Raw genomic sequence first — 26,548 nt, 5'->3', positions numbered from 1 at the left:
GAAGGCCGACGCAGCAGCCTTCAGGAACTGGCTCCGGGAAACTAATCTGGTATGACGCTTCGTGCCCACTCGCCCCGACAGCCATCCCGTTCAACGACCCAATGGATGCGTCTCGTTCCTTTCCCTTCCTCCTCTCCCCTCTCTGCCTCCTCTTCTCTCCCTTCTCCTTCAGCTCCTTCTTCCATCCCTCTCGTCCTATCCTGTCTTTAGAGTTTGCTTTCCTTCTATCTCCATTCCTTCGCAGATAGATGTGACTCGTACCCTTCTCTTCCTCCCTTCTCTCTACTCTCCCTTCTCTCCTCTTCAGTTACTTCTTCCCTTCCTCTCGCCCTCTTCCTCCAGTCTCTCAAGTTCGCTCTTATTCTTTGTATCTCCTCGCTCGATACCTTCGCTTCCTCCCATCTTCCTTCTCTCCTCATTCCGGTACTTCTTCCCTCCCTCTCGCCTTCTTCCCTTCTCTCAAGTTCGGTATCTATTCATATCCATCCTTTCTCCTCTGTTGCAATCTCAGTCGTGACTTCCCATCTTCCTTTCCCTGCTTCCCTTTCTTCCTCCCTTTCTCCACTCATTCCTGTTTTCACTTCGTCCTTTCCTTCTTTTAGTTTTCGGGACCTTCCTATTTGCACGCACAGTTGTTGTTTGCAATGTTCACCTCTTATCACAAAGCGTGGTGTGAAGGCTTTGGCAGCTTAAGCTTGAAGGCGATTGACCGAAACTGTTAGCGAATTCACAGGAGGAAACTGATTCAAACTTCTGGTCATGTGCTGCAACGATAGAGGCGTTGTTTGTTTTTGCGTGTCAGTCTCTTATTTTTTAGCCTTCGTGATTAACCTTTGATTACGTGTGAAGGACAACGGTTTCATTCCAGTTATAAATCAACTCCGGATTTTTCGCGTCGACCTGTTTGGCTTGTCCAGTCGCATCGCAGGAAGAGTTGCGCCACCAGCCTCGTTTTCTTTAAGGCGCAAGAAGTGAGAGAAAAAAAGGACTGAAAAATAGATCACCGCACTTGCCTCATCATCATATAACTTGAACGCTTCGAGGCTCGTAAAACCGCAAGGAGTGTCGTGTTTGAGTGTTTTATGTTTACGAAGACAGAGAACAATGTGCTGTCTCGTAGGTGCTCTTGTGGGAAGGAAAAACCAATACTCCTTTTTTTTAACACCCAAAGGATAAATAAGGATAAGGAGTCACGGTATAGTGTTCGAACTACTTAGGATTCACAAAGAAAAATAGAAAAAGGAATGGCGTCTCGTAGTTGTTGTGTGTCTATTGTATGTCTACCAAAAGTAAAGATTAGTAATTATAGTAACGTTCAGTAAGTCACTACACTTTTTATAACAGCCAAAAGTAAAGATTAGGAACTATAGCAACGTTCAGTAAGTCACTATTCTTTTTAAAACAGCCAAAAGTAAAGATTAGTAATTATCGTAACGTTTGAACTCTTCAGGCTCCACAAAGAAGAAGAAAACGATGTACAATTTCGTAGTTATTTTCCGTCTACCGTGGGAGGGTGAAGCCGCTACTCTTTCTACCCGCCGAAGCCCAAGAGCGAAGGTTACGGGTCAGCGATGAGGTAGTGAAAGCCGGATAGGTAAACGGCGGATAGACACTGGTTCGTTCCTTCCTCCTCCTCCTCCTGGTTGTGTCCTTTCTCCTGGGATCTGTTGCCTTCTCCTATAATTCCTTCCCCTCCTGTCTCTCTCCGGCATATGACCACAGATGTTGCGCCGACTAAACGAAATTTTCCAACTTTTTTCCTCCTCCTCCTGCGTCGCCTTAGGGTAGGTTGGAAGGGTTTCTTGGCTTTCATTGTCCTCTCTCTCTAGCTATGTATTGTATTGCTAAACTTTATCCTTACTTGTGGTCATTCGCCTCTACTTTCTGTTGATAGGAGCAGCGGGTAGAGGGCTTTTTTTGTGTGTGTGTTTATTTATTGATTGCCTTTGAGATGCTTCCTTTACTGTAAAAGAAAAATGATATAGGCTTCGTCCCCTCACCCCCCCTTCCCCTCATTGACATCCCCCCTCCCCTCCCCCCTCTCGCAACGCAGAAGGGGAAAACCCGAAAGAAAGTAAGACGCAGTAAGTAAGATTTTCCCTGTAGCCAACACACACACACACACACACACACACACACACACACACACACACACACACACACACACACACACACACACATGTCGCTCATAATGCCGAGTATACCGAGGGCGTGGCCGGCGAATTTTTACGTGAAAGACCTGTCAAAAGTAATGACGGAGATTGTACCTGATCGAGAGAGAGAGACCCGACCTTTACCTTTCCTCCCCTCAAGGCCTGTGGCAAGGGAGGGGAAGAAAGGAAACAAGAGAAAGACGAGGAAAAGGAAGAGGAGTACGCGGAGAATGTGGAAGAGGGAGAGGAGCACAAGGAAGAGGAAGAGGAGTATAGAAAGAAAGAGGTATTAAAATGAGAAAAGGAAGAGGAGGAGAAACACAAGGAGGATGAAGGAGAGCATAGAAAGAAAGATAACATGAGAAAAGGAGAAATTGAAAGAAGTAGTGAAGGAAGAGAAGAAAGAAAAAACTGGAGAATAAAGAAAAGGAGAAAGAGCATTGAGCAAAGAGTAGCAATAACAACAATAATACTAACCGTGATAATAAAAGTAATAGTAATGATAATAATGATAATGTTGTGTAATATTATGCGGATGAGGAGGAGGAAGAGGAGGCGGGAGAGAGGGTCTTGGTTCTGGCGTCACACGTATTGAGGTCTCGTGAAAGTCCAAGGAGAATGATACTGTTTGTGCCCCGCGTCCTATCTCCCTGCAATCACACGTCGCCGGGTCAGGCCAATGGTCAGACAGGCAGCAGCGGGCCGTCTGGTGCCTTGCTACTCCGACGCGAAAAAAAGTCCCTTGCGCAGTCGCGAATTACAGTTTATCAATGAGCGGAAACCGGTCCACAGGGGAAAAAAAGTCTTGCCAAGCTTACAACGCAGGACACGTTTTAGATAATATGAGCACAGAGAGGGAAAAAAATCAATTTCTCAAGTGTAAACCGTTCTGGTGGAGCCGAAGTTGTTTTTCCCGATAATTTTGCTTCATAAAATTGTGTAGGATAAAACTATCATTTTCAGCGACAAAACGACAGCAGAGTAATCTGGTCAGGTTATCAGCGAAAAACACTCGTGGTATCAGCTTACAAGTATTGATTAGTAACGTCAAACCAGTCTCCGGTTCGCTGTAATACAAGTCTTGAGCAAAACTAATGTTCTCGGCATGAAAAAAAAATGTGAAGTAAATATGAAAACGCAATAAATGAAACACTGCAGAAGGAAACCTAATCACAAGTAACACAATCCTTGAATTCTCGAGTTTTTGAAGCGTCGCAACAAACTTACGAGGGACATAAATTCTGTTGATGACACCTTTAAGAGACAATGTCATCATGTAAGGAAAAGTAGAAAGTTCTGGAATTGAATTGAAAATCGCAAGAGAATTCAAGACCAGGAGGTAACCGTCCGGGCGGGAGAGATTATAAGCGTTTCAGAAGCTTTCGTTCGAGATCTCAGCGAAGTGTCTCGGAACAGAAGCGTCAAGCCCCTCTGTTCGGACCATACCAAGAGAAAGGGAGAGCGCGTAACATAATTAATGATAAAGAATGAGCTTGCCGTGTAAAAGTTCTCGATTAGATGACGCCGCAAAAAGAACATCAGATAAAATTCTCCAGACGCGCAAAAAGAGGGAGACAGCGAGAGTATTCTTTGAGCTCCTTTGAGGGCGTGCATCGGGCCGTAGAAAGGTTAATGAGCGTCGCCTGAGACAACGGCAGGGGTGAACTTTAGCATGGAAATAGAAAGCACGCCTAACAGCCATTCTGAATAGTCATCATTGCGTTAGGTTAGTTCAGAGAATAAAAAGAAAACTTGTTTATAGGGAAGATCAAATTTATGCAGAATAAGTATACTTGGAAATCATCAAAATAAGCAGGTTTGCCACGTTGACAGGAGAAAGTTAGGGGCAGCGTCTTCGTTGTTTGTACTTAGAGACAACCCGATAAGACAAGCCGATAATGCAGTAAATGGTATAGATAATGAAACTGATAAGATAGAAAAAAAATATTAAAGGATAAACTCAGAATGTAAAGACAAGTTTGAAAATAAATAAGCAGTAAAGGAATTCGAATGTTCCTTGCTGTCTGAAAGTAAATAAGAAACTAATATAGAATTCCATATGCTCCTTGTCCTTCCTAGAGTCTGTGGCGCATGGAGATAGGCAAAGATTGTTTCATGACGTGCTTGTAATTCTTTCTGTAGACTCGACCCCGGTGCCATTCGCGAGGAAGAAGCGCTGTATAGTGTAACTCATTCTTAGCTCTTTCCTGTATACCTGGAAACTTAACTCTGCCGATTACCTGAGTTGTTTTGTAAGATCATGGTAATAATGTCATTTCTATTTGGGTTTCCTCTCCAAACAAAACCGTACCGCGTAATTCGTGGTCTTCTATACCGTGGATTCTGTATACTGTAACGCGTTCTTAGTTATGTCCTGTATACTTGGAAACTTAACTCTACAGATTGCCTGAGTTGTTTTGTAAGATCATAGTAATAAGGCCACTTCTATTTGGGTTTCCTTTCCAAACAAAACACCTCACAGCACAACACAACACCACAAAACACCACACCACACCACATCACACCACACCACACATCACACAACTGTACCGCGTTATTCTTGCTCTCCTGTGCTGGGGATTCTGACGCTCTATACTGAGGCCCTGAGCTGTTTGACTGTTTCGTAAGGTCAGGGGAAGGAAGACGTTTCTATTTGGTGTTCCTCTCCAAACAGAACAACACGAGAGCCACACTAGTAGGCGAAGAGAGAAGGGGAGCCGGCGATAACCCCTTCAGGATGTGTGCGCCTCGCAAGCGGAAGAAAAAAAGAAAAGAAAAAAATAGACGGCCGCAGTTGTGTTCCTGAGTTTACCTGTGTGCTCTGTCATTAGCGAGCCTCCGTGAGACCACCCTGCGGCGTCTCGGGGGCACGTCTGCTCTTTGTCTCGCACGCCGACGTTAAAAGATGCGAGGTTGAAAAGAATGAGCAAGAAAAATGGCTTTCAGAGGGGTGACGAAAATGGAGGGTGCCTGTCAACCCCCTCTCTAGAGCAATGGGTTAAAAAGATGTTTGAGTACCCCTCCTCCCCCCCCCCTCACACACACACACACACACACACACACCATATAAAGAGAAGTGAAAAATGTTCCTGACGACACCATTAACCCTTTCCATTCCCTAACGAGTCGGAGCTACTACGTTAAGACCCAAAATAATTAGAATCAAAACAAATTGGGAGAAAGCGACGCAAAGGGGGGGGGGGGGGGGGGGGGGAGGGAAAGGTAAGGGGGGAGGGGGGGAAAGGGAGGGGAGAAAGGAGGGGAGAGAGAGAGAGAGAGAGAGAGAGAGAGAGAGAGAGAGAGAGAGAGAGAGAGAGAGAGAGAGAGAGAGATGAAAGGATAAACCGACTAAGGAAGAACTTGGTAATTAGTCTTCCAGTATCTTTCATCTTTTCCTTTCTTTTCCTTCCTTCCTCGAACATCTTCCGGGGAAATAAATAAACATCGTAATTTATTTTCTCTTGGAAGATGTTAAAGGGAAAGAATTAGCATAGTGAAACGAAAGTGATAAAGCAACACACACACACACACACACACACACACACACACACACACACACACACACACACACACACACACACATCCTTCCCTCTTTTCGGAACTCTAACCGACGCACGAACTACAAAGTCATGACAAAGACACCGACAAACGAAAAAAAAAAGAAAAAAAAAGAAAAGACGGACTGCCCGGTGTATGAGTTTTTTTTTGTGTGTGTGTGCGTGTACGTGTGTGTGTGTCCGTGTGTGCGTTTCTGAATCAAAGGTTGCGGTCTCTAGTCTCCGTCCACTGTGATCCACCTTTCTCCGTCACGCGGCGAATCCAAACCCTTATTTATAGAATCGCGGAGGTTTCTTTTGTGTGTCCATTTTTCAGCGGGGAACCGAGAGGGAAATGGGCGGAGTGGGGAAGGAAGGAAGGAAGGAAGGAAGGAAGGAAGGAGGTTAGCTATGTCATCGCCGCGGGGGACTACGAGAGGGGGTCTGAAAGGAAAGGGAAAGGGTTAAGAGGGAAGAAATGACGCACCAGACACGAAAAATTGATGATATTATTTTGTATTCCATGTCCGACTACGAGGGAGAACGGGGGGGGGGGGGGGTTAGGGGGGATGAAAGGAAAAAGGGAAGGGGTTCTTTTATAGCCGGCAGGGGTTGGAGAGAAGAAAAGGAAGGGAGGGAAAGGAAAGGAATGGAAGAGGGTGAAAGGAAGGCCAGACATGATCCATTGACGTGTTACGTATATGGTTAGCGACACGGAAAGGGGATGAATGTTAAGAGGAAGAACAAGGAAAGGGAATCCTCCGCAACCTCTTCCTCTTCCTCTTCCTCCTCCATCACGCGCTAATCCTCGGTGCTGCAAGGTTCTTAAAAGGTGCCGTGAACTTTCTCCGCAGGTAAACAAATAGACCACACTCATAACACTTGTTCTCGTCCCGCCAGCCTCTTGAGATGTCACCTAATCTCCCTCCTTCCTCTCTGCCCCATCCACCTCCTGTTCTGTTTCTCTCCTTCTTTACCTTTTTATATCTCTTCTTTCCTTCATTCTTCCTTCCTCTCACCTCGCCCCATCATTATACCCCTCTTCTCCCTTCCTTCCTTTCCTTCCTTCTTTCTTTCCTCTCTACACTCTCCTTTCCTTCCTCTCTCCCAGCCCTATCTACCTCTCCTTTCTATTTCCTTCCTACCTACTTCATTTTCTGTTTTCCTTTTCTTCCTCCCTCCTTCCATCCCTCTCTGTAGACTCTCCCTTCCTTTCTCTTCCCCTGCTTCATCCACCTCTTCTCCCTCCCTTCCCTCCCTACCTCTTACAATCTCTCCTCTCCTTCTTTTCCTCCTATACTGTCCCTCCGTCGCCCCTTCAGGTTTTCTCCCGCCTGCACACTCAGCTTCTCTCTCTCTTTCCACCACTTCTCTCCCTAGTCTTTGCCTCCATCCGCACTTCCCTTCTCCCTCCCGCCGCCTTCGCCTACCCCTTCGTTGCCTCTCAGCCATGCACATGTGACTCGACGACGCCCTTCGAACTAACTTTTTCCACTCAAAACCTTTCACCGAAGAATAAATATGCTAATGCGCCCCGTGATTGACGCGTGAAGAAGGAGAGAAGGCGAGGAGGAGGAGAAAGAGGAGAAGGAGGAGGAGCATAGATATATAGACAGATAGAGATAGTCGAGGGCAGAGGGAGAGAAAGGAGGACGGAGCAGGCGAAGGCGGTGTTTGGAGGGAGGGTCATTGGAGGTCACAGCCGACTTGAGTTGAGTGACCGTTCCCAACAAACATCATCGTCCGAGGGAAGGGAGAGAGAGAGAGAGAGAAGAGAGAAGAGAGGAAGAGATGATGTGACAGCAATGACGAACGCAGGTGTCGAATGTAGCAGTAGTAAAAATAGAAGCATTGTTATTATTTTTTTTCTTGTAGTAGTAGTAGAAGTAGTGGTAGTAGTAGTAGTAGTAGTAGTAGTAGCAATGACAGGTAGAGTAATCCACCTATGACGCAACTTTCACATCCTTTAAGCCACTCCCCTGTTTGACATATGTTCCACGAGCCTCTCCCTCCCTTTCCCAAGCGTCAACTTCCCTCCCTTCTCGTCTCTCACGCTGCGGCGCTCAGAAAAACACTAGAACGTCTTGCTGAGGAGACAGGTGACGTGGAGGAGGGGGGCGAGGAGCTACGGGGATGGCAGGGGAGGGTGAGGGAAAGTTGGCAAGAAGGGAACACATGGGAAAGAGGGAGAGGGGAAAGGAACGGAAAGGGAAAAGAGGTGAACGATAAGGGCTTCACCATGTTGGGAAGGACCTCACGTGACCTACTTTGATTTATATTTTTTGAGTATTTTGTTTTTCTGTGATTTTCTTACTTCATTGTGTACTTTTTATTAACTTTTCTGGTGCATCGGTTATATAGTGATTGGTAAGCCTATCTAGGAGTCCCCGAGCGATAAATGAGTTACCTGGAAAGTCTGTAGAAGGTAAACTGAGGTAACCCGGATGTCACACCTCGGGGTAGTGGACCAGCGGAAGGGGTGGGGGTGGGGGAGGGGCTGACGCACACACAGCACCTTGGCGTATACTCTCTACTTTGCGTATTATTGATGTTTTATAGTTAGAACGCTGCGAACGATTCTTACGCATCTCAAAAACAGAGCGAAATATATAAAAAGAGAAGGAAAAATAGGATAGATAGAGACAGATAGATGTATAGATAGATAGATAGAGAGAGACAGATAGACAGATAGATAGATAGATAGATAGATAGATAGATAGATAGATGGAGAGAGAAAAAAGTGGGAGGATGAAAATGTGAATCAGACAAAGAAAAAGAGCACACACTCACACACACACACACACACACACACACACACACACACACACACACACACGGAGACCCACATAACCGGACTGAAAGTAGCAGGAATGAGGCGCCACTTGGTATGCTACAGAGGGCGTAGGAGAGAGAGAGAGAGAGAGAGAGAGAGAGAGAGAGAGAGAGAGAGAGAGAGAGAGAGAGAGAGAGAGAGAGAGAGAGAGAGAGAGAACAAGTATAATTGAGAATAGGGTAGAGGTAACATTACTCTTCCTCCTCCTTCTCCTCCTCCTCCTCCTCCTCCTCTTCTTTTTCCTCATCTTTCTCTTCGTCACAAACATTCTCTTATACTGTTTTAATGTTCCTTCTTCGTATACGTTAATAATCACACACTGTCCAGGATGCGAACTACTTATATTTACGTCTCAGAAGGAAGAAGTCAACCTGCATGTGTGTGTGTGTGTGTGTGTGTGTGTGTGTGTGTGTGTGTGTGTGTGTGTTTGGAGTCACCTGAATGTGAAATTGGCCCAGCATTAAGGCACAGTAATACGTTGATGGCGTCGGGCGAACATTCTGACGAGACGGTGATTGCAAAGACCAGAAAATCGCGCGGCGTCGTTCCCGTCTTTCGTAAATTGGGTGCCTGCTTCATTGTGTGCGTGTGTGTGTGTGTGTGTGTGTGTGTGTGTGTGTGTGTGTGTGTGTGTGTTTGCGGCGTTTTTATTGCATTGCGCAGTAAGTGGTAAGTAAGGAAAAGTATATAATTTCGCATTCCCGTGTGTGTGTGTGTGTGTGTGTGTGTGTGTGTGTGTGTGTGTGTGTGTGTTCACGCGCTAGGTATTCTTGGCACAACACTCATCCCTTTTCATTTCATAAGTGTGTTAGTTTTGTATTCCTCTCTCTCTCTCTCTCTCTCTCTCTCTCTCTCTCTCTCTCTCTCTCTCTCTCTCATCTTATTGCTCTTTACACTGTACATACCTTTCTTATATCAACCTTTTAAGCATTTATGTCTTTATTTGTATCCTTTTTCTCTATATTTTCTCTTTACCTGCCATGGCTTGTGACTGTCCTCTCTATAGCTTACATCTCTAATACAACAACACACTCTACCTCGGTAACATAATTCCTAGTACCATTTACACTTATATGGTTTTCTTTTCATATTTGTCGTTCGTATCTCTTCCATATTTGTGTGTTATGTCCTCACCTCTATTTACATTACAGGCACGTTCCCTTTCCTTTATTCTGATCTCGTAGTCCCTTTTCACTCTCTCCTGTACGTAGTTTTCTTTTCGGTATCATACATTTACCATTCACTATTCTCTTACTTTTACTTCTAACCTTGTTCTTATATTCTCCTTTCACTCTCCTTCTCTTCCTGTCCTGTTCCTGTTAATACCCTGACACCATACATTTGCAATACCTAAACTATCCTCTTGCTCCTAACCCTCTTCTCATGTTCCCCTTTCACTAACCTCCTCTTCCTGTCCTCTTCTTTTAATACCCTGACACCATACATTTGCAATACCTAAGCTATCCTCTTGCTCCTAAACCTCTTCTCATGTACCCCTTTCACTCTCCTTCTCTTCCTGTCCTCTTCTTTTAATACCCTGACACCATACATTTGCAATACCTAAACTATCCTCTTTCTCCTAACCCTCCTCTCATGTTCCCCTTTCACTAACCTCCTCTTCCTGTCCTCTTCTTTTAATACCCTGACACCATACATTTGCAATACCTAAACTATCATCTTGCTCCTAACCCTCCTCTCATGTTCCCCTTTCACTAACCTCCTCTTCCTGTCCTCTTCTTTTAATACCCTGACACCATACATTTGCAATACCTAAACTATCCTCTTTTTTCTAACCCTCTTCTCATGTACCCCTTTCACTAACCTCCTCTTCCTGTCCTCTTCTTTTAATACCCTGACACCATACATTTGCAATACCTAAACTATCATCTTGCTCCTAACCCTCCTCTCATGTTCCCCTTTCACTAACCTCCTCCTCCTCTTGTTCTCCTCCTTTTGAACCATGACACTCACAACGTCCATCCCATTGCACACTCCTGCGACACTTCACGAGGCGCGCATCTAAACTTCTAACCCACTCATGTTCCCCTTTCATTGCCCTCCTTCTCCTCCTCTTGTTCTCTTTCATTTTTACCATGACACAACGTTCATCACAATGCCCACACTTGCAACACTTCACGAGGCTCCCATCTAAGGTTTCACTCTCGCCCTTTCTCCTCTCTCTTCTTCTCACCTACACACACACACACACACACACACACACCTGCCTGACTTGTATCGAGACACGCCTTTCCATCCCAAGACCCATTCACCGCCCCCCTCTCCGCCAACACCTACACACCCTTGTTTTACCTATTGAAACACACACCATTTCATTCCCATACCTTCGCTCTCTCTCTCTGGAAACACTTGCCCTTCCCACCTCACACTTGTTCTCCCTCCCTCTCTCCCTCCCTCCGCTTCCCACACGGTGCCTCAGAACTCTGCCTCACCCTTCCTCACCTAGGCCTAACCTCACCTGATGTAACCCCTCATTAGTTACCTGCCATAAAGGGAAGAATGTTTTATATAGTGCTTTATAACGTATTGTATTCTGTGGTTTTATTTTTTTCATAACGTAATTTAGTTGCTTTGTTACTACGAGAGTTTCAACGAATTTAACCATTTTTTTATACTTTTAGTTCGATTTAGTGAGTAATGGAGGCGTATCTATATAATGCTTTTTTAATTAATTTACTTTATATTTAAGTGACTAGTGAAATGATGGTAAGCGCGTGTATAGATTATTGAGACTTGGAATGGAAGAAAACTTAACCTTTATATCCTCTTAGACGCTTCAGGGTCATGTTTAATGGCATACAAGGCCTTTCTGAGTCCCAGGTAGACAATTAAAATGCTAATGAACGAGCAGAGGACAGACGGGAATTATTTTGGATCTACAAGAAAAACGTAGACAATTTTAATCATACCGGAGGAGAAATTTACGTTTGATATCAAGAGAAAATCAACTCAAATAGGTATAACTGAACTCAAATTGGTATCACTGAACTCAAATTGGTATCACTGAACTCAAATAGGTATCACTGAACTCAAATAGACATAACTTAAATAGGTATAACTGAACTCAAATAGGTATAGTTAAAATTAATGAAAGAATAAAGCCATACGAAAATTCTTTGTAATGGATATAATTAAGAAAAAAAGATATACAGAAAAGTAGAAACGGAAAACTTAGACGCCACATCCAAGCCAGAATGTCCGAAACGGATGTCCATAAAATACCGAATCGCTCGTAAAGGTGAGATGAGAATGACGATAAAGATAAGAAAGAAAGTCCTTACCTCGTCTACACACACACACACACACACACACACACACACACACACACACACACACACACACACTCCTATCTCGCACTCTTATCGAACAACCATTTCCCATTTTCTATTTCTCTCCATTTCTTGGGAGTCTAATTACGTATCCAGGTGTTTATTTATTTACCTTTACCTGTGTTTTTTTTTATTTATAGTTTCTTTCCTTTTCAATTAAGAGGTTTTCACTTGTTTGTTAATCCTCTTCACAATTTTTTTTCTTTTTTTTTCTATTCGTAAGCCGCCTCTGACCATCTGACACGAGTCTACTGTTCTCTCTCTCTCTCTCTCTCTCTCTCTCTCTCTCTCTCTCTCTCTCTCTCTCTCTCTCTCTCTCTCTCTCTCTCTCTCTTCGGTAGTCTTATTCATGTCTAAAAGAGTGCGTTAGGAGAAAGAGTAAGAGAAGGAGTAAGAGAAGGATACGGAGGAGGAGGAGGAGGAGGAGGAGGAGGATACAGACGAAGTTAGAGAGTTAGAAGATGAGGGAAAGGCTTTGGAATCTTCCTGCTCCTCCTCCTCCTCCTCCTCTTCCTTCTCCTCCTCCTCCTCCTCCTCCTCCTAACCAGTTCCTTCTAGGTCACTCCATGCCCTAGAATCCTCCTCCTCCACCTTCTCTTCCTCCTCCTCCTCTTTCTCCTCCTTCAAGGCCTGTACCATTTTAGCACACAAACGACCCACCCTTCCTTCTCTCCCTCTCTTCTCCCCTTCCTTCCTTCGTTCCTTCCTTCCTTCCTTCCCCCCTTCTATCTTCCTCCATCCACAGTCACCATAAAAGCGGTAAGAACAGAAGAAGAAAGTCAAGGAACAGCAAAAACGGAGGATGATGGAAGAGTTCGTGAAAGAGCTGAGTGCGCTTGCAAGTAATAATAATAGTTTGCTTTAGGAAAAAGCGAGTCGCAGAAAATGGGAAAGAGCGTGCGCGTGAACGTAGTCATTTTATCGTTTTTTTGCGCATTTGGTCAGTCGGCGGGCGTGTTATCTTTACGGAGGCAATAAAAAGGGCTGAGAGAGAGAGAGAGAGAGAGAGAGAGAGAGAGAGAGAGAGAGAGAGAGAGAAGGAGGATGTGCGGGCTCGCTCGACTCCCTTCGCTACTTTCTACGAGAGTTAGGAATTCCTAGAAGATAATTTCCACCCGGAGCTGAAGTCTCTCTCTCTCTCTCTCTCTCTCTCTCTCTCTCTCTCTCTCTCTCTCTCTCACACACACACACACACACGTCGAGGCATTACCGAGGGCACTGACGTCCTACAAAAGTGACACATTCCAGAGCTGAAGTTACGATCCTTATGTGCAAGAAAGTGGGCGTTTGGGCGTTTGTGTGTCAGTGTGTTTGGGTGTTTGTGTGTGGGGGTGGGTGGGGGAGGGCCTTCATGTTTGTTTGTGTGTTGGGGAAGGGGGGAGGGAGAGGGCTTTCGTGTGTGTGTGTGTGTGTGTGTGTGTGTGTGTGTGTGTGTGTGTGTGTGTGTGTTGGATATGAGAAAGCACATCTTCACGCGTTTGGTTAAAAATATCAAAGAAAAATAAGTAAAAAAGCAAACGTTCTCTCTGAAGAAGCGAAAGAAAACAGAATAAAATGGAAAGCAATTGGGAAAAAAAGTACCGAGGAAAGATATTTTGGAAGCGAAAGTATTGATGTAAGTAAACAAGGATGACGATGAAAACACCAAGAAGCGGAGAAAGGCGAGAGATGAAGCAACCGAGAGAAGAAAAGAAACCGTAGGGCAGTAATGGAAGGAAGTTTAGAAGGAAAAAATAACGTACACAACCACGAGCAGGAATAACAGTAAGAACGATGTAGAAAAAATAAATAAAAGGATGAAAAACTGTGGAAAAGAAAGAAAAGGACAGTGAAGAATAGCGTACTGAAAACAACACAACAACAACAACAAAAATAAGACTTGCAAAAAAAAAAATGTCGTAAGAAAAACTATTAGAAAAAGGAGAGAGAAGATAGGATAGTTAAGAACAGAGACAGAAAAAAAAATTAAAACAAGAATACTTTAAAAAAACATAAAACAACAACGAAAAGGATGAAAAAGAGAGGAGAGGCATTAAATCAAAAGGGTACAGATCAAAATTTAAAAAAAAACATATATAAAAAAACCCAGACCCGTAGGCAAGAGAAAGACGAGAAGAAAGAATGAGAGAAGGACGGGAAGCAAAGAAAAGAAAAAAAAAAGAAAGGGAGAAAGAAAGAAAGGAAGGAAGGAGTGAGGAGGGTGTGCATGGCGGTGTGTTGCCTGTCTCGGGGTCGACCATTGTGTTGCGAGGGCGAGGAAACACAATTCCACACGGAGCCTCCACGATCTCGCAGAATAATGAGCGAGGAAAATGAACCGTGAGAAGTGGCAGCAGCGTTTTCAAAGGCAGAGAGGAAGGAAGGAAGGAGTTGGCTCGGGTTTTTGAGGTTTCCGTCTGTTGTCTGTTCTTCGGTATCTCTAAGGTCACCAGCTGTTCTAAGGTTACAGGAAAACGCTATCTACTTCCCAAAGAAAACGATGGCTAGGTCTCGACTTGAATGGCCTATCTATTTTTAGCGGCACTTTTTTGTCCATATTCCTAAGCATTAAATTTTCATGGTTGACTCACCCACATATGATAGGGCTTACTTAGAGGTTGTTATGAGTATTTCCCTGGGTAGTTTTATGAGTTCAGTGATAGTTTGCTCCAGGAATGTGAAAAATAGCCCACGAAAACCTGACTTATCTCCTGTTTGGCCTTTGAAAATATTTGTTATGAGAACCCAAACTGTTTGAGAATTCGGGGATCTTACTGTTAGACTACACGGAGAAGAAGGAAAGACGGAAGAGAGGAAAAAGCAGTGACATTCTTTTAAGAGAAAGGTGTGAGGCAAAGGGCGAGGAGTGTGGGAGGAAGAGAGATGCATTGTGGAGGAAGAGGAAGGAGGAAGGAAGACGAGGAAGTGACGAGGGGCAGGAGGGCAAAGGGAGAGAAGAGAAACTACTAAGAAAAGGAACGGAAAATGGCAAACGGAAAAGGAGGAATGCGGAAAGAGACATAAGAAACAGATCATGATATAGAGATGGATAGACAGACAGATAGAAAGAGAAAGAAAAAAACATTGAATTTACGCCAGGGAATAACGGAGCTAGAGAAGAGAAACTACTATGAAAAGGAACAGAAAATAGAAAACGGAAAAGGAGGAATGCGGAAAGAGACACAGAGAGACAGATCATGATATAGAGATGGATAGACAGACAGATAGAAAGAGAAAGAAAAAAAACATTGAATTTACGCCAGGGAATAACGGAATTTCAGCATTTGACATTTTTAAAGAAACCAGAGCTGCCAATAATTGACGTCCACTCCGTTTTCTTTCCGGCAGGTGAGAAACAGCCTGTTATAGAAAATTGGCTGTGATGGTTACCTGATTACAGTGGGAAGGGGGGAGAAGGAGAGAGGGGAGGAGAGTGGGAAGGAGGGAGTGACAGGAGTGAACATGCGAGCGAATGATTATAATACGCTATGAATCTTAGTTTACTTGTAACTTTTTTCTACTTTTTTTTTTACGAGTACATTTTCTTGGCATAGGAAGTCACGCGAGGGGAAAGTTTGCCTGAGAGAGAGAGAGCCTGACGGTTAGTTCTTCTCGTGTTGAAAGAAAGAAAAAGATAGATAGATAGATAGAGAGACAGAACGAGAAAGTCATGTCATCTCTCCCCAACACGAATATACGAGAGGGAAGTGATGGTAAAGATGAACAGAGAGAAAAGAAGATAGATAGATAGAGACATAGAGAGCGGGAAACTCATGCCGTCCCTCCCCCAACACGAATATACGAGAGGGAAGTGATGATGAGGGTGAAGAGAGAAGGAGGATACGGAAGGGGAGAGGTGAGAGAGAGGAAAAAAAAAAAAAGAAATGGCTGTACTCGCTTCTCCCAGTCACTTCCAATTCTCACTCGATGACAGGAAGTGCTTTCTATCATTACTTTTATCATGGATTTTTTTGTCGGCGTTAATCTAGGTAGCAAAAACGAGTATAGTTCAAAAAGGTGTCTCGAAATTGCACTTACAAGAATTGGAATAGATTAGTCTTGAGAGAGAGAGAGAGTGAGAGAGAGAGAGAGAGAGAGAGAGAGAGAGAGAGAGATATTCACACAAACGGAAGCATACGCATTTACCGTTGGACGCAAAGTAACCACCCCGCAATACGCCGCTGCTGTCACCCACCTGGAGAGCGTGCGCGTAAAACAGGGATTCGCCACGGAGCAAAAATGCGTACAAAACCGATGATGACCCCGTGTGTGTGTGTGTGTGTGTGATCGGGGTCAGATGAAAGCCAAGAAGGGAGGCGCCACATCCTTGTTTCACCGCACCTCAGGACTGTGTCTCTCTCTCTCTCTCTCTCTCTCTCTCTCTCTCTCTCTCTCTCTCTCTGTGTGTGTGTGTGTGTGTGTGTGTGTGTGTGTGTGTGTGTGTGTGTGTGTGTGTTTACCAATCTCAAACACCTTGGAGGCACGAGAGAGAAAAAAAAGGAAAAGAAAGGAATTTGTAGGCGTGTGTGTTTATTCATGTCCTCATTTTGGCCTTTCTCTCTCTCTCTCTCTCTCTCTCTCTCTCTCTCTCTCTCTCTCTCTCTCTCTCTCTCTCTCTCTCTCTCTCTCTCTCTCTCTCTCTCTCTCTCTCTCTCTCTCTCTCTCTCTCTCTCTCTCTCTCTCTCTCTCTCTCTCTCTCTCTCTCTCTCTCATCTTCCCTCTCATCCTGCGCCTCTCTCTCCCTCCCCTCCCTCCTCCCTTCTCTCCACACGTAAAAAGTCGGCCACAGGAGGCAACCCGATCCTGGTCCTCCCGGATTCTGTAACACATCGAACGCCGCGAGATAAATTAATTCTTATAATTCACTGACCTCACCAACCAACCCGCGAGCGATAGATGGTCAGCCAGCGATAGTCAGGGTCGTATTTTAAAACATTTCGTCGCCCAAGTTCACATATTTGACAAGGCTTTCCAATGAGTTTTGGGCATTTCCAGGGGTAGTTTAATGTCTCTGGTGGTAGTTTGACCCTGCTTCTGTGGCATGAATCTAAAGAAATACTCATTAGAACCCTATTGATCCCCTTTTTGACCTCTTGAAATAGCTGATGTGGGAAGCGAAAGCGTTTAAGAATACCAGCCTCAGAACGCCCGCCAGCTCGCCCGCCCATTCCTCTCCGCTACGTTACGCCCACCGCGGTACATCATTACATTCCTGGCCTCCTAACCTATTCCGTTCCATTCCGTTCCCTTTCACTCCCTCCCGTGGCATCTTGTAACCCACACGCCTAGCCCTCCCTCCGCCGCCGCCCTTCTCGTTTTTTGTGTCTCATTCCATTCCGTCTCACCCCATTCGTCCCGTTTCATCCCATTCGACCTTCTACATCTTTATATCGTGGATGCTGGAGCTGCCCATCCTATAGCCGCCTCCTCTCTCCCGCCTCCCAGTCCCCCTCCGTCTCCCTCCCACCTCTCTACTTTCTCTGACATTTACGTAGCGTGTTGCACAGACAAGATTACGATACGTACATACGCGGACGCGATTATAGATATTGTTGTACAGCTAGAGATACAGAAACATACATTCAAGAGAGAGAGAGAGAGAGAGAGAGAGAGAGAGAGAGAGATCGTTAGAGCTATATACTCAGACTGCCGCTATATTGATGAATAGGAGTCAGCTTTCAGAACTAATTGAGTGGCAGGTAATATTTCTCTCTCTCTCTCTCTCTCTCTCTCTCTCTCTCTCTCTCTCTCTCTCTCTCTCTCTCTCCTTATTCTTTTCATATAAAGCAATCTAAACAATCTTCTAGAGAAATGAGCGTGAAATGAGAGAGAGAGAGAGAGAGAGAGAGAGAGAGAGAGAGAGAGAGAGAGAGAGAGAGAGAGAAGAGAAGAGAAGAGAAGAGAAGAGAAAGAAAGAATAGAAGAGAGAAACATTAGTGCATATGAAAACTGACGGCGGCCAAGCGAAGAAAGTATAACCTCTAACGGAAGCGAAATAACGGAGACCTCGTTTGTTGTGGGTGCTTGAGGATGAGAGGGAGGGAGGGAGGGAGGGGGGGAGGGAGAGGAAGAGAAGCAGCGTAGCGTGAAGGAAGAGTGCGGTGGAAGAAGGAAGATTGGGAGGAGTGTGGAGTCAATGAAGAGAATCGGCGTTAAAAAGGAGCGAGAGTTGATGGATATGATTACAACGGATTGCCGCGGGAGTGTAGGTAAAAGAAGGCAGGTAGAGAGGCAGAGAGTGAGGGAGAGAGGGAGGGAGACGTAATGGCAGGGGAAAGGGGGGTTAAAGTAATGACAGTGAGGAATGGAGGGGGTGATAAAATGGTCAGCAGGAAGCGAAAGACGGAGTGGCGAGTGTGCAAAGAAGTGATGGGAGAGAGTGCACAGTAGCCGAGGGGAACTGTCACGTAATAATATGTTGCTTCTCGTGGTTCGCTGTAGGATTCACGATGACGAAGAGGAACTGACGGGTGTAGTGCAGGTGTATGGTGGTTGCATAAAGAAAACCCGTGATTGAAGTGTTGTTTTTATCTCGGTTTTGGCTTGTCTTGGCTTGTCTGAGTATCAAGTTATCTGGTGAGCGTGTTATTTACTTGTATTAACTTCGTATGTCTCTAGTGAAAATAGCATCTATATTACGGTAATGATCTTTGCTTCTTTGAGAGTCCACGTCATTCCTTAGACTGTTTCACTTTCTTATTTATGTTCGTGGATTTCTCGTGTAATTTAGTCTTTGTTAGGAGTAATGGTGTGTGTTTTCAGGCCCGTATTTACTATTTACAATCATATTCATTTGTGTGCGGCGTTACAGTTGACGGAGCGCTAGTGGGAGTTGCGGTGAGGTTCGAAAAAGGGAGAGCAATGTGCCGTGTCTTGTGGTCGCCGTGGGTGGGAACAGAGTGAAGAATGACAAGCGTTAGCCACAACAACAAAATTACTGTAACAAGCGGGCCTCCTCCTGGCATCCGTCCCGCCTCACGGACCGACCATTCATAAGAGGAGACGAGGAGTGTGGTCGCGGGGCTTGAGGGCGTGCAATGGGCCGTCTCATACTCGGGCCGTCACTCAGCGCGGCCGATCAGTGGCATGACAGACGTTGCCTCCACGCAGATGATGTGTATCGCCAACCGTCTTTATTATGTTTTGTGTTTGCTGGCACGAGTCGCCGCAGGATACCCTGAACTGTAACCTACGCTGACAATGAGGAAGGACTGGAAGAATGGGAAGAATGGATGCCAAATGACGTGTGATATGATTATGTACCAAAAAAATAGGTATATCCGTTCCAGATTCAGAGGTGTTGGCTGACACAGAAAGTAATGGTGACGCAGAGGTAATCACACAGAGTTTCGTTCCCTGTGACTGCTGGAAAGAACACACACACACACACACACACACACACACACACACACAAGGGAGTACAATGGAAATACAAATCAAAGAAACCTGAAAAAAAGAGGATCGTAAGACAAGAGACATCAACACGGAGGTAACACGTGAGCGAAGAAATGACTGAAGTGGCAAAAAGACTCAGTGGTTGATTATACCTAAGTTGTTAAAAAGATAAAATATGAAATCCAAAGAATGTATTGCCCTATATTACGTGTTTCCAGCCACTTCTAGCACCTCCGCGTCACCTCTGTATAGCGGAAGGGTAATGGGAAGCCTCAAGCCCCTGATGGATTACTACTATTACGGAGATGACTACCAATTGCTTGACCCGCTGTGCCTCAGAGAACAGAGCCGCGTACCAACTTGCCCTTCGCCTCCGTCCTCCGCGCGGCGAGCTAGTGCCTCCGTGCGTGACAGCGATCTCGTCATGACTCGCAATCTCTCTTGTCTTCATTATATAAATTCTATAATCGCTTCCGGTACTCGTGAACTTTTTTTAGCCGGATTAATTTTCTTTGTATTCATTTATTCACTTGCATCCGCGATAGAGTTCCGTGATATTATTTTTTTATGGTCATTGTGTTAAGTGACTCATTATCATCGTTGTTGTCATCACGGCTCAAACCCTTCATTCGCACGTTGTCAGTGAAATGTGTTGCGAGTATTTCACGTCGGTAATGGTGTTGCGTTGACGTCGTTGTCCAATGAGATTCGTTCTGCTGCTTCGTAATAATTTCTTGGTTTCTCTTTTTATGAGGAGGAGAAAACAAAAGCGGAAAATGAAAGTTCCACGTAAGCAAGGAAAAGAAAATATAAAACAAATGAAGGAGGAAATTGTGGGCGCTAGAGACGCCTGTTGGTGGTCAAGGAATGCGTGCTGAGCTGCCAGAAAGGAAAATCATGCAGTAGAAAATCAAATAAAATTAATGAAGGAGGAAATTGTGAGCGCTAGAGACGCCTGTTGGTGGTCAAGGAATGTGTGTTGTGATGCCAGAAAGGAAAATCATGCAGTAGAAAATCAAATAAAACTAATGAAGGAAGAAATTATGAATGCTGGAGACGCCTGTTGGTGGTTAGGGAATGCGTGCTGAGCCGCCAGAAGGGGAAAGATAATAAAAGATAATAAAAAAGAAAGATAATAAAGATAAACGGGACGATGAATGAAGACGAAAGGAAACAAAATTAGAGGCGACAAAGAAGTTACGAATAACGAAAGAAAGTGAAACATCGGTGAACGTAAACTCAAGTAAAGCGAAGAAAGTCTTACGCACGTGGGTATCAAGAGAAAGTAACATTTGCCTCACATTGAGAAACACAAGGAAGAGACTATGACTAAGATGAAGACAAGCCAAGTAAAAGACGTGTATAAGAATGCCGGCTTTGAATGCACGTTTTTATAAGGAGGACAATGACGAGGAAAGTGAGGAAACTGATGAGGGAGTAATTAGCATCCTGGAGGAGACAATTACTATCATTAAGGCGGGTAATTATATTGTGAAAGTGTTAAATCCAGGTAGTAGGAGAATAGCCGGCCGGTGAGACAGGATTTGGAGGGAAGAGGAGGAGAAAGGGAAGTGAAGGGGAGAAGGGGAAGGAGATTCAGGAAAGGGAGAGAGAGGGAGAAGGAGGAGGAGAAGACGGAAATGAAGTGGTAAAGGCGAAGAAGAGGCAAAGAGAGAAAGTGAGGAAGAGGAAGAAGAGAAAAAGGTAAAGAAAAGTATGAGGTATAAAAAAAAGAAGCGAAGAAAAGAAAAACAGGGAAGAAGAATGAAAAAAAAAAGATGATGAAAAGGGAAAAGAAGGAAAAAAAAGTGAGTTATTGCAAGAGAACGGAGAGAAAGGGAGAAGAAAGTATGACGAAGAAAAAAAAAGTGGAGAGAAAGAAAGTGAGAACATGGAGAGATAAAAAAAAGAGTGACAAAGTGAAAAGAAGGATATAAATGTACACTTATTGCAAGGAAACGAAAGGAGAGAGATAAGAAGACAGGGTAAGCAAGCGATGGAAAGAGAAATAAGAAGAAGGAAGCGGTCGAAAGGGAAAAGGGGAAGAGAAGAGAAAGGTACAGTTGGAATGAGGTCATTTTACTGCAAGGAAACGGAAGGAAAGAGATGAGAAGAGAAGACGATAAGAAGAAAGCGATGGAAAGAGGAATAAGAAGAAGAAGGAAGCGGTCGAAAGGGAAAAGGGGAAGAGAAGAGAAAGGTACAGTTGGAATGAGGTCATTTTATTGCAAGGAAACGGAAGGAAAGAGATAGAAAGAGAAGACAGGTAAAACGACAGCGATGGAAAGAGGAAGAAGAAGGAGGAAGCGGTCGAAAGGGAAAAGGGGAAGAGAAGAGAAAGGTACAGTTGGAATGAGGTCACGAGTGAGAGCCACAGGTAGGGAGTCAGGCAGGATGATACGCAACAGGTGTGTCGAACTGAGGAGGAAGGTGTGAGTCAGGTGAGAATGGCAAGTTCAAGAAAGCCACGTATTACAGAAGGTATACGATTGTGGAAGGGTGTGGCCTGTGAGAATGTGTGTGTGGGGTGGGTGGGTGGGGGGGGGGGTGATGACTGTGTGTGTGTGTGTGTGTGTGTGTGTGTGTGTGTGTGTGGGTGTGGCACTTGGTGGTGTGATATCCGTTTGTTTCCTCCGATTTTCTCTTCCGCGATCCTTTGCCCTTCCTATTTTTATCCCCTTCAAGGTTGTTTACTTCTTTTTTTCTCTCCCCCTCTCTCTCTCTTCCTTACTGGTCTTCCTCCTATCTTCTTCCTTCCCTTCTTCAGTGTCCTCTTTAGAGTTGTTTCTACATTATCATCTTCCTCCTTCTTCGCCCTGTTGCCTTTTCTCATTTCTCCACCTTTTCCTACTTCTGCTTCTGCTTCTTCTTTTTTCCTCTTTGTTCGTATCTACTTTCTCTCTTCCCCTTTCTCTTCCTCCTCCTCCTCCTCCTACATCTCTTTCCTCTTCTTGCTCGTTTCTTCCTTCTTCACTTTCTCCACCTCGTCTTCCCTCTCTATCCTCTTCTTGCTCGGTTCTATCTTCTCTTCCCCTCCTTTTTCTCTCTCTCTCCTCCTCCCCCCTACTGTTCCTCCTTTCCCCAGACCTGTCCCTCCGTGTCTCTCCCTTCCTCCTCTCTCAGTATACGTTCCCCTGTGACGCTTCTTTCTCTTCAAACACTTTAATACCTTGACTTTATTTCCGCCAGATGGATAAATTTTCTCCTGTCATATTATTTTGCAGGATCTTCACTTTGCCAGGGCTTGTTGTTTAGAATGTGGGTCAAATACTCGAAGCGCTGTCTCGGGGGTTCGTAATACCGCTTCGGGGATTCGGTTCGTGCTTCGAGAGCCCGAGCTGGTTCGTAGAGGGAATCGGTAGGGGTTGAATGTACAAAATGTCGATATGTTCACGTTCGCAATACTTAATTTTAAAAGGATCATATTTCCTTTTTACTACAGCGTTAGAGTATGGTGGGTTTTATCCCTCTCGATCTTCCTTTCTTTACTGTGGTTTGTTAGACACGGTGCGCATCTCGTCCCTCGTCTGTCTGTGTGTTCGACTCCAGGGAGGGACGCGGAGGAGGAGGAGGAACAGGCGGAGGGACAGAGTGAGTTGTCCGGCGGGAGTGAGTGTTTGCGTTTCGTGTCGAGAGCTTTTTCTGCCCCCCTCGGTCCTCCTCTTCCTGCCTCAGCACCGCCATGGGTAAGTGTTGCGCGAGTGTTGGTGTTGGCGGTGGTGATAGTGTTGTGGAGGTGGTGGTGTTAGTGGTGATGATGACGGGTGGATGATAGTGGTTAGGTTGTCAATGGTGCTTGTGGTGATGTAGGGGTAGTATGGTGGATAATGTGATAAGGCCGAAGGGGTGATAAAAGGGACGCGGGTAGCAAAGGAGAGAGAGAGAGAGAGAGAGAGAGAGTAAAATAAGGCCGGTGGGTAAGAGAAGACTAAGGTTATCGGGTGAGGGGAGAGAGTAAGGTTAGTGGGGAGAGAGAAAGGTCCAGTGGGTGAGAGGTGAGTGTGTCAGTGGGGGAGAGAGAGTAAGGTCAGTGGGGAGAGAGAGTTAGGTCCAGTGGGTGAGAGGTGAGTGTGTCAGTGGGGGAGAGAGTAAGGTCAGTAGGGAGAGAGGTGAGTGTGTCAGTGGGGAGAGAGAGTAAGGTCAGTGGGTGAGAAGGGAGAGGAGGTCAGTGACTACCGCGTGATGACCACCCTCGCAGTCTCCGTCCAGTCAGTGACCTTACTCGTAGTTCCGGGTTGCTAATGATACGCTACACGGGCAGTGACCTTTACTGTGCTCTCGATGACGTGTTGCTATTCTGGGCGATAATTCATGCACGATCTTGATTTTAACCGGAATAAGAGATAGGCTTTTTTTTTACTGAGCAACTAGAGTGAACTTGGTAGTTACTTTACTTTCTCCGCTCGTCCGCTATCTCCGTCTTGTTTTTACGCTTCCACTGATGACTATAATTGCTCTTAGTGACATTGATTCACCAGTCTTGTGGAGCTTAATAAATCTAACTACCCCGAGCGGGGCCGCCTTTAGTAATTAACACGGTAACCCGCCGCCTCGTCGCCGCCTCAGTACGTGACTACAGGGGACGGCGAGGAAGCGGGGCAGTGTGGCGCGCGGGACGGAGTCAAGGTAAAGCCAGCGCGTGGCTGGCAAGGTCGGGGACAGACTTGCGGGTTCATCGGCCGACACTTGGGGACGGTGGAGAGTGAAGAATTTTCGTTGAGGCTCCGCGGCTACTTGGCAGCATCATTTAAGCTTTGAATATTTACTGATGACATTTATCATGGATGACAAACATGACATGAAAATACTGACAATTACGATTAATCTTTCGTCAAAATGAACTTAATCATTATCCATCGATAAGTAACGAATGTTTCCCAAGAAGTTTTCTTGCGACTTTTAGTAAAAAACTGACAGACGGGGTGTTGGAATCTTTTCTCGTGTTTTAGTAACCCACGCATTTCCTCCAGACTCGGGCTCGTTATTCGTGCACGCAAGACTTTCGTCACATTTCTGTGTCGCACCCGCAGCCCGAGGTGCCCCTCGCCAGGGCAACACACGGGCCGGCTCACTCCATAAGTCCTTCCCATGGCACTGTTTGGCTCCGCTGAGAGTTCAAGTCAGAGTTTTTGGCACTAGGAGGCACTGGCACTGGGTCTGTTCTCTGTGGCACTGTGGTGGTGTGAATCAATAAAATAATTCAATACCATCTTTGTCTCACTCTTATCGGAGACTAAGTGGCGACAACTGCACTGAGTGTTCTTGCGGAGGAATCACACAAGGCTCCTGCACCGGCGACTTCAAGAGGCAGAGTAAGTAGTAATCCAGAGGGGCGTCGAGTGTAGCTGTGTGTTCCTACCTTCATGGCGTGGCACACTCTCAGCTAGGGACGACCGACTCGCTCAGACGCTACACCGTAAATGCACACTTTTTGCCCTTAATTTTCCTTATATACCGCGGCAGCCTCTTCCTTTCAAATATGCAAATTAACTTGGTCTAGCCATTTAATTCAGGGATCTCTGACAAGATGTGGAAGTGGGCTAGGATCCCGGATCTTCGAAAGGGCCAATAGAAACGTGGCACTCTGAGCGGCCAATCAGGAGAGAGTGTCAGTCGTTGCTCCGCCCCTTCGCCGCCGCTGATTGGTGGATCGTCGACGCCCTCAGAACTTTTTTGCTGTGGAAACTCAGTCGAGGAGGAATGTGTCTGAAGGAGAGGCACGTTTCATTCTGTTTCGTTCGCTTGCTGCAGTAATATGTAGGTTATGAGTGTGTCCCTTTCTATTTTTAAAGGTTCAGGACAGCTCTAGGAATGCGCGGGGCCCGGTCAGTGTCCTCCGCGGAGAGTAGAGGAGTCAAAAGGGAGAGGAATGCCCGGCAGCTTGGCAGGGGAGAGTGCGTGCCTCCCTGCCCCACTGGCACACACACACACACACACACACACACTCTCTCTCTCTCTCTCTCTCTCTCTCTCTCTCTCTCTCTCTCTCTCTCTCTCTCTCTCTCTCTCTCTCTCTCTCTCTCTCTCTCTCTCTCTCTCTCTCTCTCTCTCTTTTCTCTTATGTATCATTAGTTAATACAGCACCCCTACCCCCCCATTCTCTCTCTCTCTCTCTCTCTCTCTCTCTCTCTCTCTCTCTCTCTCTCTCTCTCTCTCTCTCTCTCTCTCTCTCTCTCTCTCTCTCTCTCTCTCTCTCTCTCTCTCTCTCTCTCTCTCTCTCTCTCTCTCTCTCTCTCTCTCTCTCTCTCTCTCTCTCTCTCTCTCTCTCTCTCTCTCTCTCTCTCTCTCTCTCTCTCTCTCTCTCTCTCTCTCTCTCTCTCTCTCTCTCTCTCTCTCTCTCTCTCTCTCTCTCTCTCTCTCTCTCTCTCTCTCTCTCTCTCTCTCTCGACCCATGGCCACAGCGCTGTGAATGAAAGAGAAGTCAGCAGCCACTCTCTCTTCAAGAATGCCGACTGCACCACCACCACCACCACCACCACGCGAGCGCCCGAGGGTATCAGCGTCTGGCCACGAAGCTACGAGTCAGACTAAAGCTAAAGCCGTCTTACCCTAGCCATGGCGATACCTACGAGTGCATACGAGCAGACTTATACCTTACTTACCGTAGCCTATGACACTCCGCCTTATGGTTTACCTGTGTTCTTGAGGTCATGTTTCCTTCTCCTCCTCCCTCTTGGTTTCCTTTTGGGTATGGGGTGACGGGTATTGGGGTGTTGGGTGATGGGTATTGGGGGTTGAAGGGATGGGTGTTGAAGGAATGGGTGTTGAAGGGTGATGGGTATTGGGGGTTGGGTGTTGAAGGGATGGGTGTTGAAGGGATGGGGTGTTGCATGCAGGAAAGGAGTGTTGGAAGGATGGATATTGAAGGGGTGCGTGTTGGGGTTATGGGTGTTAAAGGGTTGGGTGATGGGTGGTGGGTGTTAGTGTGATCGTGATGGAGGATGTGTGTGTGGGGAGAGAGAGAGAGAGAGAGAGAGAGAGGGGGGGGGGGGGTTCGTGTTTTTAATCGCTAGAGTCGTTTGTTCCTACGTGTGGTGGTGGGGGTGGTGGTGGTGATGGTGGTGGTGGTGGTGGTGGTGAGGGTGGTTTTACTCTCACTGTTGTCCGAAACCAGAACACGCACACACGCACGTCTACACACACACACACACACACACACACACACACACACACACACACACACACCTCCCCCCAAACACAGGTGCATGCTTTTTTTAGATCTCCATTTCTGTGATGGCGTTTCTCACGAGTTAATGATTTAAAAAGAAAAGGAAAAAGCCCAGGTGTGTGTGTATGTGTGTGTGT

The 26,548-nt window shown here is 45.7% G+C and overlaps 1 protein-coding gene across 4 annotated transcripts in view; it reads right to left on the bottom strand.

The window, feature by feature from the left end:
• Positions 1-24,753, bottom strand: part of LOC127009261 (uncharacterized) — a 39,385-nt gene extending 14,632 nt beyond the window's left edge. The window contains exon 1 of one of the 4 annotated variants that reach the window (XR_007761747.1): positions 24,603-24,753. Coding sequence is in view for 1 of the 4 variants with exons in the window: in XM_050882149.1 (XP_050738106.1) it covers positions 24,603-24,608 (6 nt within the window). In the remaining 3 variants the exon portion in view is untranslated. The other 3 variants (XR_007761748.1, XR_007761749.1, XM_050882149.1) reach the window with 3 other exon arrangements.
• Positions 24,754-26,548: the final 1,795 nt, after the last annotated feature.

Source organism: Eriocheir sinensis, chromosome 40 (assembly GCF_024679095.1).
Source record: "Eriocheir sinensis breed Jianghai 21 chromosome 40, ASM2467909v1, whole genome shotgun sequence".
In the NCBI taxonomy this organism is placed as follows: domain Eukaryota; kingdom Metazoa; phylum Arthropoda; class Malacostraca; order Decapoda; family Varunidae; genus Eriocheir; species Eriocheir sinensis.
The sequence above is the reverse complement of the archived record's forward strand: the minus strand, read 5'-3'. Positions and strand labels throughout refer to the sequence as shown.